The sequence below is a fragment of the Cyphomyrmex costatus genome, unplaced genomic scaffold, assembly GCF_001594065.2.
Source record: "Cyphomyrmex costatus isolate MS0001 unplaced genomic scaffold, Ccosl1.0 scaffold940, whole genome shotgun sequence".
Classification (NCBI taxonomy): domain Eukaryota; kingdom Metazoa; phylum Arthropoda; class Insecta; order Hymenoptera; family Formicidae; genus Cyphomyrmex; species Cyphomyrmex costatus.
In genome coordinates this window covers 40,269-51,683 of record NW_017280529.1, presented here as the reverse complement: position 1 = coordinate 51,683, position 11,415 = coordinate 40,269, and the positions used below count along the sequence as shown (strand labels likewise).

The 11,415-nt window shown below is 35.3% G+C and overlaps 1 protein-coding gene across 1 annotated transcript; it reads right to left on the bottom strand.

Moving 5' to 3' along the window:
• Window positions 1-3,641: 3,641 nt before the first annotated feature.
• Window positions 3,642-5,282, bottom strand: LOC108782006 (uncharacterized). The gene is made up of 3 exons (XM_018550153.1): window positions 4,756-5,282; window positions 4,366-4,647; window positions 3,642-3,825 (listed from the first exon to the last, which is right to left on the bottom strand). The coding sequence occupies exons 1-3, from the start codon at window positions 5,280-5,282 to the stop codon at window positions 3,642-3,644; spliced, it is 993 nt and encodes a 330-aa protein (XP_018405655.1).
• Window positions 5,283-11,415: the final 6,133 nt, after the last annotated feature.

The window sequence follows — 11,415 nt, the reverse complement described above, 5'->3', positions numbered from 1 at the left end:
AAAGATAATACAACCACTCAGATTAGCACATTACACAAACACGCTAAACTTAAACAATTCTGATGGAAATCATCATTGAATAAATCATTTTTTGAATATGTACTTTGATAATCTTATAATTAATGCTAATTCTAATACTTAATTCGGTATTTTATATATATATATATATATATATATGTTGCAATATAATAAATTAGACGGAACAAAAGCAATCTTCTCGCAACTTGAAACTTATTCAGTAATTTGTCCATCATGCGTTCGTGAGAAGTTATACTTTGTCGAAGAAGTTCTTGTCTTTGTTCATGTTTGGCCTTTTTCGTTTTTTCTTTTTCTTCAAGTATCATTTTCAGATCGCTAAGAGTTATTGCACTCGCTCTCTTTCGCTGTTTCTTTTCACAATCTTTTACATCGCTAAACTCCCCCTGCATAACTGTAAAATAGCAATATAATAAATGAAAAGGAATTCTTTTATAAACACACATTTATGAAATAGTAATGTTTATATCATACTATTATATCGTATCTAATATTTATATATACCTTTCGACCTATTATCATTTTCTGATGAACTAGCGATAGCGACAGGAATAACGTTGGGTTTATTTCCAAACAGTTCGTCAAGTTCTTTGAAGTTATCACATTTTAATGGTGCTGCACCAGTACTTTTAGGACCCATGTTATCTATTTTTTTAAAGTACTTTTTTTTCATATATTTCATTTTTTCTTTGCATTGTGTCGCAGAAAAATTATAACCTTCGCATTTCATATCACAAGTAATTTTAGTCCAGACATCATCTTTTTTGATAATATTGGAATCAAAATCACATTTGTATTTTTTGTATAAGTGTAGAAGCATTGCTCTACTTTTATCTGTCCACATATTTTTCATTTCTTTATTCAAAGTTCTTCCATTACTCTCTTTTAAGATTCTCGGATCTATGTTTTCAGTTTCCTCTGAATGATATGTACAGTCAGATGGAATGACTACAACAGCATCTTTTTCAGGTGGTAACAACATCTCGAATCCATACGGTTTCAACACATTAGGAATGTGATCAGTTACAGAAATGAAATCAAGTTTACCTGCTGTACAATATATATAATTTAAGAAGGTTGTATTATTTTTAAATAAACAGTTTAATAATTCTCTACCCAGCATCCGAGAATGGATTGGATTTTTTTCTATTCGAATTCGTATTTTAAACAGCAAAAACTTTTTTTTTGATTCAATTGAATTCAATTGGATTCAATTGGATACAACTGGATTGAAAAACTGCGTTTCCTATTCAAAACTATGAATTGAACAGTATTCACTATGGTCACAAACGCACTGAAGAAGCTAATATTATTTTATGATTGAAAAGTATACAGATATGCTCCATGCAATTCCTATAAATGAATAAAAACGTATTTGGATTGAAAAGGATTCATTTTAACACTCACGAATCCATATTTATGAAAATTTGAATCTATTTGAATCCATTTCAATCCATTCTCAGATACTGGGTAGCTTAGACTTTCTATAAAGCTATTTTTACAAAATAAAAATAGATTAATTAAAATTAAATGCTGTAAGAGTTAAACACTAGTTAATAATGTATAAATGTTATATGAACTTTTATTAAATTAACATCAAAATTAAAATATTTAAATATCTCTAATTTGCATTTAGATTATCTTCAGTAATATATATATTATTGTGAGTTTTAACACATAAATTTGCATATTTCTCCACGAGATACTATAAATTTCAACGCATAAATTTACATACGAGTATTATTTCTACTATGTTCAATCATGAGATCGTAAAAGTTCAAAAATTTATGTGTGTTGTAGATTCCTTTTGTCGAGCTATTTTTAGACTCTCGTTAGAATTTTTCTTACACGGAAGTTACTACAAAGAATGTAACAAAATTCCAATGATAGCTCAATGAAAAAAATCTGTTCATATATATCTTTGAATTTTTACGACAATCTCATGGATGAACATAGTAGAAATGTGCGAATATATGCATGTTGAAATTTACATTAATACCACATGTAAATTATTGAAAATGGTCTAAACGTTTATTTTAATTTTAATATTAATTTAATAACAGCACATTATACACAACAAACCAGTGTAGGCTCTTAATGCATTTAATTTTAATTGATTTATATCGTTAAAGCCTCATTTGACTTTAAAGAAAATATATATATTAATAAGAAAGAAAAACGCGTTTTTAGTGCAATTTGTGTTTATTGAGATATGATGGTGATCCCAAACATGTATTGTGCAAAAACAAGATATATGACATTTTATGAACGTCAAAGAGATGTCTTAAAGACGTCTAAAACACATCTTCAAGATATTTTATATCTCAAATTTGGACTTTTTGTTGTTCGGGAATATAACCTTTAAATATATACTTTATGGATAACTCACTTATTTCGTCGTGTAATAAAACTTTTGACATTTCTGTTGTGTCGAAAATTGGGGCTCCATCGGCACCTTCTATTACTTTATAAGAAATATGATGTGACATTTTAAATATCAAAGATATATAGTCGTATCGTTTCAGCATGCGTGCAGTATTATAGCGGTAACCTACAAATAAGAACTTCCAAGACTCGTGTATTACGTAAAAAATGCGTCTCTGCGCATGACGAGTAAACTCTACCTCAGTCACGAGCAGGGTACGTTGAGGAATGCCCTGAGTAATCCTTGAGAAGCTTTATGAACGTTTGTGGGTAAAGGTAACTTTTCCATTTTCGATTTTCCGAACGGGGTCGGAGGCATTTTTACCCTCTGGGTAACGTTTACGAACGCAGCCTAACACGATCAACTAGAGTTTAATCGAGACGTAAATATTTCATCGCGAACGATGTGGCCGCCATGTGTTCTGACGTAATGCATTGGCGTCGAGATGCCCAAATCTGCTCATTTCCTCCAGCCAATCACGTAATTGGTTACGTGACCAAGTTGGCGATTCTCTCTACTAGAGGTTCTCTAGGTGTAATGGGATGGGTTCAACGGCTTTGCAATAAGGTAGAAGTCTTTCATCTGCCTATCAATGAGCCTCTCAAACATTTTTAAGATGAAGGTTGTGAGGCTGATAGGTCTATAGTCCTTGGCCATCACATGGCCATTTTTACCTGGTTTTGTATAAATACCACTTTGGTATCACTCCAGGCTTCCGGAACATGCCTCAGTGCTATGCTAGCCTTGAGCACTCTCGTCAGGGGACCTACTAAAACCCTCCTACCCTCCCTGAATAGTACAGGGTAGATGCCGTCTGGTTCTGGAGTCTTGTATGGTTCGAAGGTCTTAATAGCCCATTCAATTCCCTTCAGGAGAAGGGACTCCATTCAGGGAATCCATTCAGGAGTCACCACCTTGGCTGCCAGTGTCCATTCTCTTGGTTTATGTTTTTCCCCGGATTTCTTGGTTTTCTGTTAAGATTAACAGTAACCTTCCTGGAACCCTGGGAAGTGTGTATCAGGTATGTAAATATGAAACCGGAATTTTTTTTATAGAAAAGACACGTTTATTGCATGAAAATGACAAAAAATATTTTATTCGAAGTATTTCCCATCGCTAGCTATACATTTTGCCACCTGTCTGACAATTTGTGGATGCCAAGCCAAAAAAATTGTTGCTCTTATGAGCCAAACCAGTTATCTAGCCATTTTCGTACATCTTCGTAAGAAGTAAAGCGCTGCTGAGCAAGTGCGTGTCCCATCGATGCAAATAAGTAGTAATCGGACGGAGCCAAGTCTGGTGAGTAAGCGGCATGCGAAAGTATTTCCCAATCAAACGTTTCAATCGTTTCTTTGACCTGTTTGCTGTGTGTGATGAAGCATTATCATGAAGCAAAATCACTTTGTGTTGCCTTTTTTGATATTCCGGTCGTTTTTCACGCAAAGCTTGATTCAAATTGATCATTTGTTGTCGGTAACGTTCAATATTAACGATTTCGCCAGGTTTTAGCAGGTTTTAGCAGGTTTCGGTGGTTTTCCACGTTCTTCGTTTCTCACGTCAAAATCGCCACTTTTGAATTTTTTAAACCACTCAAAGCACTGTGATTTACCAAGAGCATGCTCACCGTAAGCTTCGACAAGCATTCGATGCGATTCTGCAGCAGTTTTCTTCAAATAGTAACGGAAAATCAATTGCTGTCCGCGAATCGTAGTTTCTAGGCGCAAAATTCGACATATTCAACGCTATTACAAACTATACTGTTGTATGAAACTTGTATTGTTGTGAGTTGAAAATCTTTGTTAGATGTCAGAACAAGGAAATGGCGTCAATGACGCGGTCTGACAGCAACTACATTGGACAGCTATGGCCGTCTAATGGTAAATTCCGATTTCATATTTACATACCTGATAGACATAAGGTGTTTTAAACTTTCCTCTACTGTCTTGGTGTAGTTTCCGTTTGGGAGTTTAAGACATCCCAATCGTAGGGTGTTATCTTTGCTGAGGATTCTGTTTAGCCTGGATGCTTCTGAAGTACTCTCAATGCCTTTATTGAAATCCCTCCAGCTTTTCCTTTTCGCAATGATTATTGTTTTGCTATAACCGCGTTGGGCATTTCTATTAGCTTCCCAATCGGCTGTTGAGTTTTTCCTCCTTGCTTTGTTGAAGAGTCTTCTTACCTCCAACCTGTGTTTCGAAAGCTCCTTGTTTCACCAGGGAGTTTTGGTTTTAGAGTATTTTGGCCTCTCCGGGCAGTTACCTTCGTAGGCTTCTTTTATCGCGTCACTTACAAACTTCGCCGCGTATTCAAGATTCTCTTCTGAGTGAAATCTGTTTGGGGCTTTTTTCAGGATGGCCTCCAGGTCCATCCTATAGCCTTCCCAGTTTGTAGTCCTTGGGTTACGACCCCATTCTTTATTCACCATATACCGGAGATTGTAGCGAATCTGTCTATGGTCAGAACCTGAGGGCTCTCCAGAGACCCTCCAGTTCCGCACCAGGTCCGCCACTCCCTCAGTACAAATGGTGATATCTAATACTTCTTGTCTTCTGCAGTCCATGAAAGTGGGTACCGTTCCTCTGTTAAGGATCATCAAGTTGATGTCCATAATGAATTTGTGGAGGCTCTCACCCCTCGGATTTATATTCGAACACCCCCACCCTATATGGTGGGAGTTTGCGTCGCAGCCCAATAGGAGCCAAGGCTCCTGAATTATTACTATTACTGTCTGCATCACAGCCATGCTCCTGGCTAGAATCGCCGAGGCGCCTTTGCTGTGATGCAAGTTAATTTGGGCTATTGGTACCGCGAGTCTCGCCATTTTTAAGCTGACCCGCTCGCACCGGCAGTCATTTCCTCCTTACGTTCTATGTCGAGCAATCTTATGGTCGTCCGACCCAGCCCACAGAAGGGTTTAAAACCGCAGGTCTTGAGGACTTCCAGTGAGCGATTGCCGATCAGAGCAGCGAAGTGGGCGCTTTTCGCGTCCCTACTTACGCTACCCCTCACAACGACCCACTCCCTGGTGCCCAGACCTGCGTTTTGTCTGTCGAGGAGCTTTATAGCTTCCTCGCCAGCCATATCAAGTTCCTCTACATGTACTACCACCCGATGGCACTTGGGTAGCTCCCCGGCCGGCAGCACACGCAGAACGGTGCTTCCGATTTTAATTTCGGTGGAAAGGCTTTTCAACCAATCCACCGATTTCTGGTTGGTGCAGTTAAAAATAACTGCGCCATCCCTCTCCCAAGTGCCGGTGAAGGTGGGCGCTAGCCCATCCTCGGGAAGTTCGAGGATATGCCCCCTGACCAGTCGCCTGATCTCCTTCACCTCTTTTTTCTCAGGATAACCTTCTGGAACGAATGCCATCCTGATCATGCCCGTAATCGCCCGGGCATGCGCCCCTTGGTCAGTGACCTTGGGTTTCTTGCTCGGACGATTCTCCGCCGGGCTGGGCATTTGATGCACCGCACAGTGGGATAGATTAGAGATCCTATATGGAGAGATGGGCCAATGCCGACTGATCCGTGATTGGCTCTGCCATGATGTTGTGAAACCGGATGTGAAATTGAAAGAAGCGAATGTGAGAGTGAGAAAAGCGTCGTCTGCTTATGATTAAGAAGCATGGAAAATTAACTTAGACGAGTCCCTTTTACAGTAAGTAAGCTTAAAATCATCAATAAAAATGTATCACTAGAACTTTTGGAAACAAATATATAATATATATCCTTTCTTAAAAAAGGCATGTTAAATCGATACTCGAAGTTTATTGTTGTCGCTTTTCCGCGATGATGATTGGTTCCCTCGCGTCGCTTACTTCGTGAGCAGTTGTCATCGCGGAGATTTTGACGTAGACACGTGTGAACGTATTGAGGTTACTGAGGTTAAAAGCGTAAAAGACTTCGCTCAAGATCGTCTCGCAATCAGATAAGTTTATGACTTTTATTAATTTATTTCTTCTAATTCTTTGTAGTTTGTAATTCTTTGTGATTCTTTGTGATTTTTAGTTAGAGAGAAAAGGAGACATGTTACATTATTCTTCAAAAAAATGGTACAGAAAGGTTTAAAGGAAGGGAAGGGAAGGAAAGGAAAGGAAAGGAAGGAAAGGAAGACAAGAAGTATGATTTATACGTACACAGTAGGGTATCGATAGTTAAATTTTTCGTTATTAGAGCTTGATATTTTAATAACTTTATGACAACTTTACTCATGTTTATAGAATTTAAAGTAGTCTTTTGAAACGATACAAAAATTATTTTTCATGGTCGTAATGTGAGACTTGAAGAACACAAATTATAAAAATCGCTTGTACAATACTCATAATATAAAAATTACGTAAACAAAACATACGTTTCGATTCCAAACGGGTAATTTCCAATGTTACAATTAATACAGAAAAATTAATTCAGAAAAATTTAATAAGAATCATTAAGTTCTGAGTTGAAATAATTGTAGACATCTTAATGTGTGTGATAAGTTCTATTTCGTAAATTATATGAGTTCGCATTCTTTATTTTATATTTCAGGTCAATGTTCCATCAATTCGTTCCGCTCGCGTATCTGTTTAGCGATGCTGTTCAAGAGATTATCAACCGATATAGCGACGAAGCCGATTTTCTGATGCGATACCATTTCAAAATATTTGCACACTTGTTTCCGAACATATAACTGAATGAAAGAAATCTTCTCGAAGAAATCTGTCGGCACAGAAAAGACGACGAAACTGCCACCATAAAATTTTTCATTCTCGTAATTAGATCCTTGATAAGGGTGAGAATCGTGTCAATTTAGCGACAACGATATCCAATTGTTATCCAGCATACGAAACATGACAATTGTCTTCTTTAAGATGACTTTATCAAATGTCGTAGTCCAAGGGACAAACAAGAAGTATGATTTATACGTACACAGTAGGGTATCGATAGTTAAATTTTTCGTTATTAGAGCTTGATATTTTAAATTATATGAGTTCGCATTCTTTATTTTATATTTCAGGTCAATAAAGTAAGATAGCAAAAAGTGACATTCTTGTCATTCTTGTCCTTTGAAACATGAAAAAAATAGTATCACAGTTTAAATTAATTTGCAAATCACGTTATCTGACATCACTCAGATCGTATGTTTTAGTTCTGCAAATTAGAGCTTAAATTGTGATACTATTTTCTTCATGTTTCAAAGGACACTTAGCATTTTACTTATACAATTAATAAGAATGTCACTTGTTGAGAAATAAAGTTATCGCACGTCGATAGGCTCACTGCGCAAGCGCAAGCAAAGCTTAGTATTGAGGCGCGGAGCATAGTACATGCATAATCTATAATGTTCAGTTGGTTGGTCCGTGACCGTTGTGCACAAGACATGTGCAACAAGAAGTTCTGTTGTTAATACTCAAATCTAATAAAGTGTACTTATATACATATTAAAGTTATCTTTCTCATCAATCCTATCGTCTCTCTTTCCTTTCGATAATCCCAACATCACTTTTTGCTATCTTTTTACTTTATTGACCTGAAATATAAAATGAAGAATGCGAACTCATGTAATTTACGAAATGGAATTTATCACACACATTAAGATGTCTATAATTATTTCAACTCAGAATTTAATGATTCTTATTTAATTTTTCTGTATTAATTGTAGGTTGAATATAGGTAAATCTTCAGATTACTCTCTTAAGCGCAAACTGTTCGATTTCTGCTGTCAGTTTATCATCAGGCTTTGTGAGCAGATCCTGTTCGATTTCTGTTGTCAGTTTACAGTCAGGCTCTGTGAGCAGATCCTGCTCGATTTCTGTCGTCAATCTGCTATCGGATTCTGTCAGTAGGTTCTGTTTGATTTCTGCTGACAATCTGTTTGCACAGAATGTTAACAAGTTACGTCGACAGAATAGGAACAGAATGCGACATCAGTTAAGGTCAGTCTTCTGATCAAATCAGCTATCAGTCTGACGACATTCTGCTAACATTTTACTTTCTGGGCACATATGTTATCAAGATGTGAAGGTCCTGATAGCAAAGCCTGTGAAAACAGACTAGGTGCAGAGCCTGTTGAAAATTTTTGATTGCAGATTGGCAACAAATTGTAGACAGTATCAGATATTGTTAGCAAACTGCTGCTAAACTGCTAACAACGTCTGCTGACATATTTTGCAGCAGATTGGTTGCAAAAACCGAGCAGAGTCTTCTGACATGATCTGACAGCAGATTTTGAGCTGATCCTGCTAATAGAACTTGACTACAGATTGGCAGCAGCAACCGCGCAAGATTTGTTATTTTCATACATGACTCCGTCACGAGATGGACTTGCTTCTCGTAAGAAGAAAACTTTCAAGAGTCTTTATAAGTTTTTTTGACGTTACGAAGAGTTCTCTATGATTTTTAAAGACATATGCGCTTAATAATTATTTTTTAATAATTTTTTAAAAATGGGGTGCTAACTTTTTAACGAAATTCAAGGTCACATAATTCTGATTAGCTTATAACAGAACTGTTTTGTGATTACTTCGAGTTCTTAATATATAAAAAACATTTTTGAAGAAAAATAAAATTTAAAAAAATAGTAGAAATCTTTGAAAAATTTTTTGATGGTACCGAGTAGTTCTGAGTAACGTTTCTTATAGTTCTCGACGAGTCCTATTGAAAACTATTAGGTGCAAAAGCGATTGAAACAACGGTTTTCAAGATACAACGACATTTGTCAGAAGACCAATAATTTTTAGAGTGATTATATCTCAGAAACCGTTGGTCCAATCGCTTTGAGCCCTGAAACTTTTCGACAGAACTTGCCGAGAACTGTCCAGAACTCCGAACAGAACTACTCGGTACTCTCAAAAAATTTTCCGATCTGGGACTTGGAAAAAAATCTTAGGTCAAAAATTTTTTGAGAGTACCGAGTAGTTATGTTCAGAGTTCTGGACAGTTCTCGGCAAGTTCTGTCGAAAAGTTTCAGGGCTCAAAGCGATTGGACCAACGGTTTCTGAGATATAAGGTAAGTGTACCGGTTATTGGACAGTTAAGGAATTGCACGACGAAATCATTTATTTAAACTTTAGAAACATTAAAATTTTAGTTTATTACACATGCTTAGTAAGAATGGATGCTTTCTGAAACTAAATCCATTATCAAATATGTTATTTGCATTTATTATAAATTGTATTTAGTCATAAATATAATATGATTCAAATGTCCTAATTATTGGACAAAAAATGTGACGTGTCTCTGTGTCCACAAAAGTATGACCCAATTATTGGACAAATAATAAGCAATTTTCTTATTATAGAAGAGAATCACATTTTACTTACTTATCAATCAAGATTGTTCAAAAAAGTTTATCGAAATTTTATATAAGTTTTATATCAAGTTTTATATGTAATATATACAAAATATGTTTGCAGTAGACAGGTACGCTAAGGAATGTCCAATAATTGATACACGCATATGTGTGAATGTCCTAATAAATGGACGATTGTCCATAAACGAAATTTTTTTACAAAAGTATCATTTTTAATATGAATAAGTTATATGTATAATACTTAATTTCTAAATAATATGAAAAATTGCTTAAAAATTTATTTAGAGTAACATATATCATCAAAAGTTTAATATTTAAAATTGTCACAATTTGTCCAACAATTGAGTCGTGTCCACGAACTGGTACATTTACCTTACTCCCAAATTGTTGAACTTCTGGCAAATGTCGCTGTATCTTGCAAACCGTTGGTTCAATCATTTTTGTACCTAATAGTTTTCGATAGGACTCGTCGAGAACTACAAGAAACGCTACTCAGAACTACTTGGTACTCTCAAAAAATTTTTTTAAGACTTCTACTACTTTTTTTAAATTTTATTATTTTTAAAAAATGTTTTTTATGTGTCAAGAACTTTAGGTATTCACAAAATAATCCTGTTAAGCTGATCAGAACTATGCGACCTTGAATTTCGTTAAAAAGTTAGCACCCCATTTTTAAAAAATTATTAAAAAATGATTATTAAGCGCATACGTCATTAAAAATCATAGAGAACTCTTCGTATCGTCAAAAAGAAGCAAGAATTATCATCAGAACTATTGTATCTAAAAATTAATTCTTCAAAAATTTTTAATTTTTTCTTAAATATTCCAAAATTTTTTTTACATATCAGGAACTCTAGGAATCAGGAACTTCAATCACAAATTGAAGCTATTAATCCGCTCAGAACTATTCCACCTCGAAATTCGATAAAAAGTATAACTATAATTGGGGTGCTAACTTAAAACACCTCTTTAAAATTAGAGTCCTAGATATCAGAGAAGCGCAACCGATGTTCCGCGTCCTGATTAGCTGACTATCAGCCAATCATGACATTCATTCAGTGGTATTAAAAATGGCTGACTAATAGATGATTGGTGGATTTCATATTTCGTCTGCAAACGACGCCATTTTTAATACTTTTCTTAGTAATTTTGCGATACTGACTTAAGCCGGTTGCGCTTCTCTGATATCTAGGACTCTATTTAAAATAAATGCCACTTACGCATCGTGTTAATTAATCTGTCTAATGAGCGTGGTCGGCATAATTTATAGAAAAATTTAGTTAACATAATTTTTATATACGTAGTTACATTCTATTTGATTAGAGCTAAAATGCAATTATATTAATAATGTGTATACTTATTAAACTGACATCATATAGGAAATGATTTTAAATAACAGAGCAAGGGAACACAAGTAAGGGAATACCAAATATGATCCCCTCCGCGCGCGTGCTAAAACTAAACTTTATTTTTATATGTTATTATTTATATATTATTTATTAATGTAAGTGCATTTTAGCTTTAATCAAATCGAATGTATTTATCTATGTATTTAAAAATTTTGTTATTTAAATTTTTCTTTAAATTAGGCTGATCACGCTCTTATTTGATAACTGTCGTCCATGCCCTTATGCTTGACTGACTGTGTATGTATACATATACAT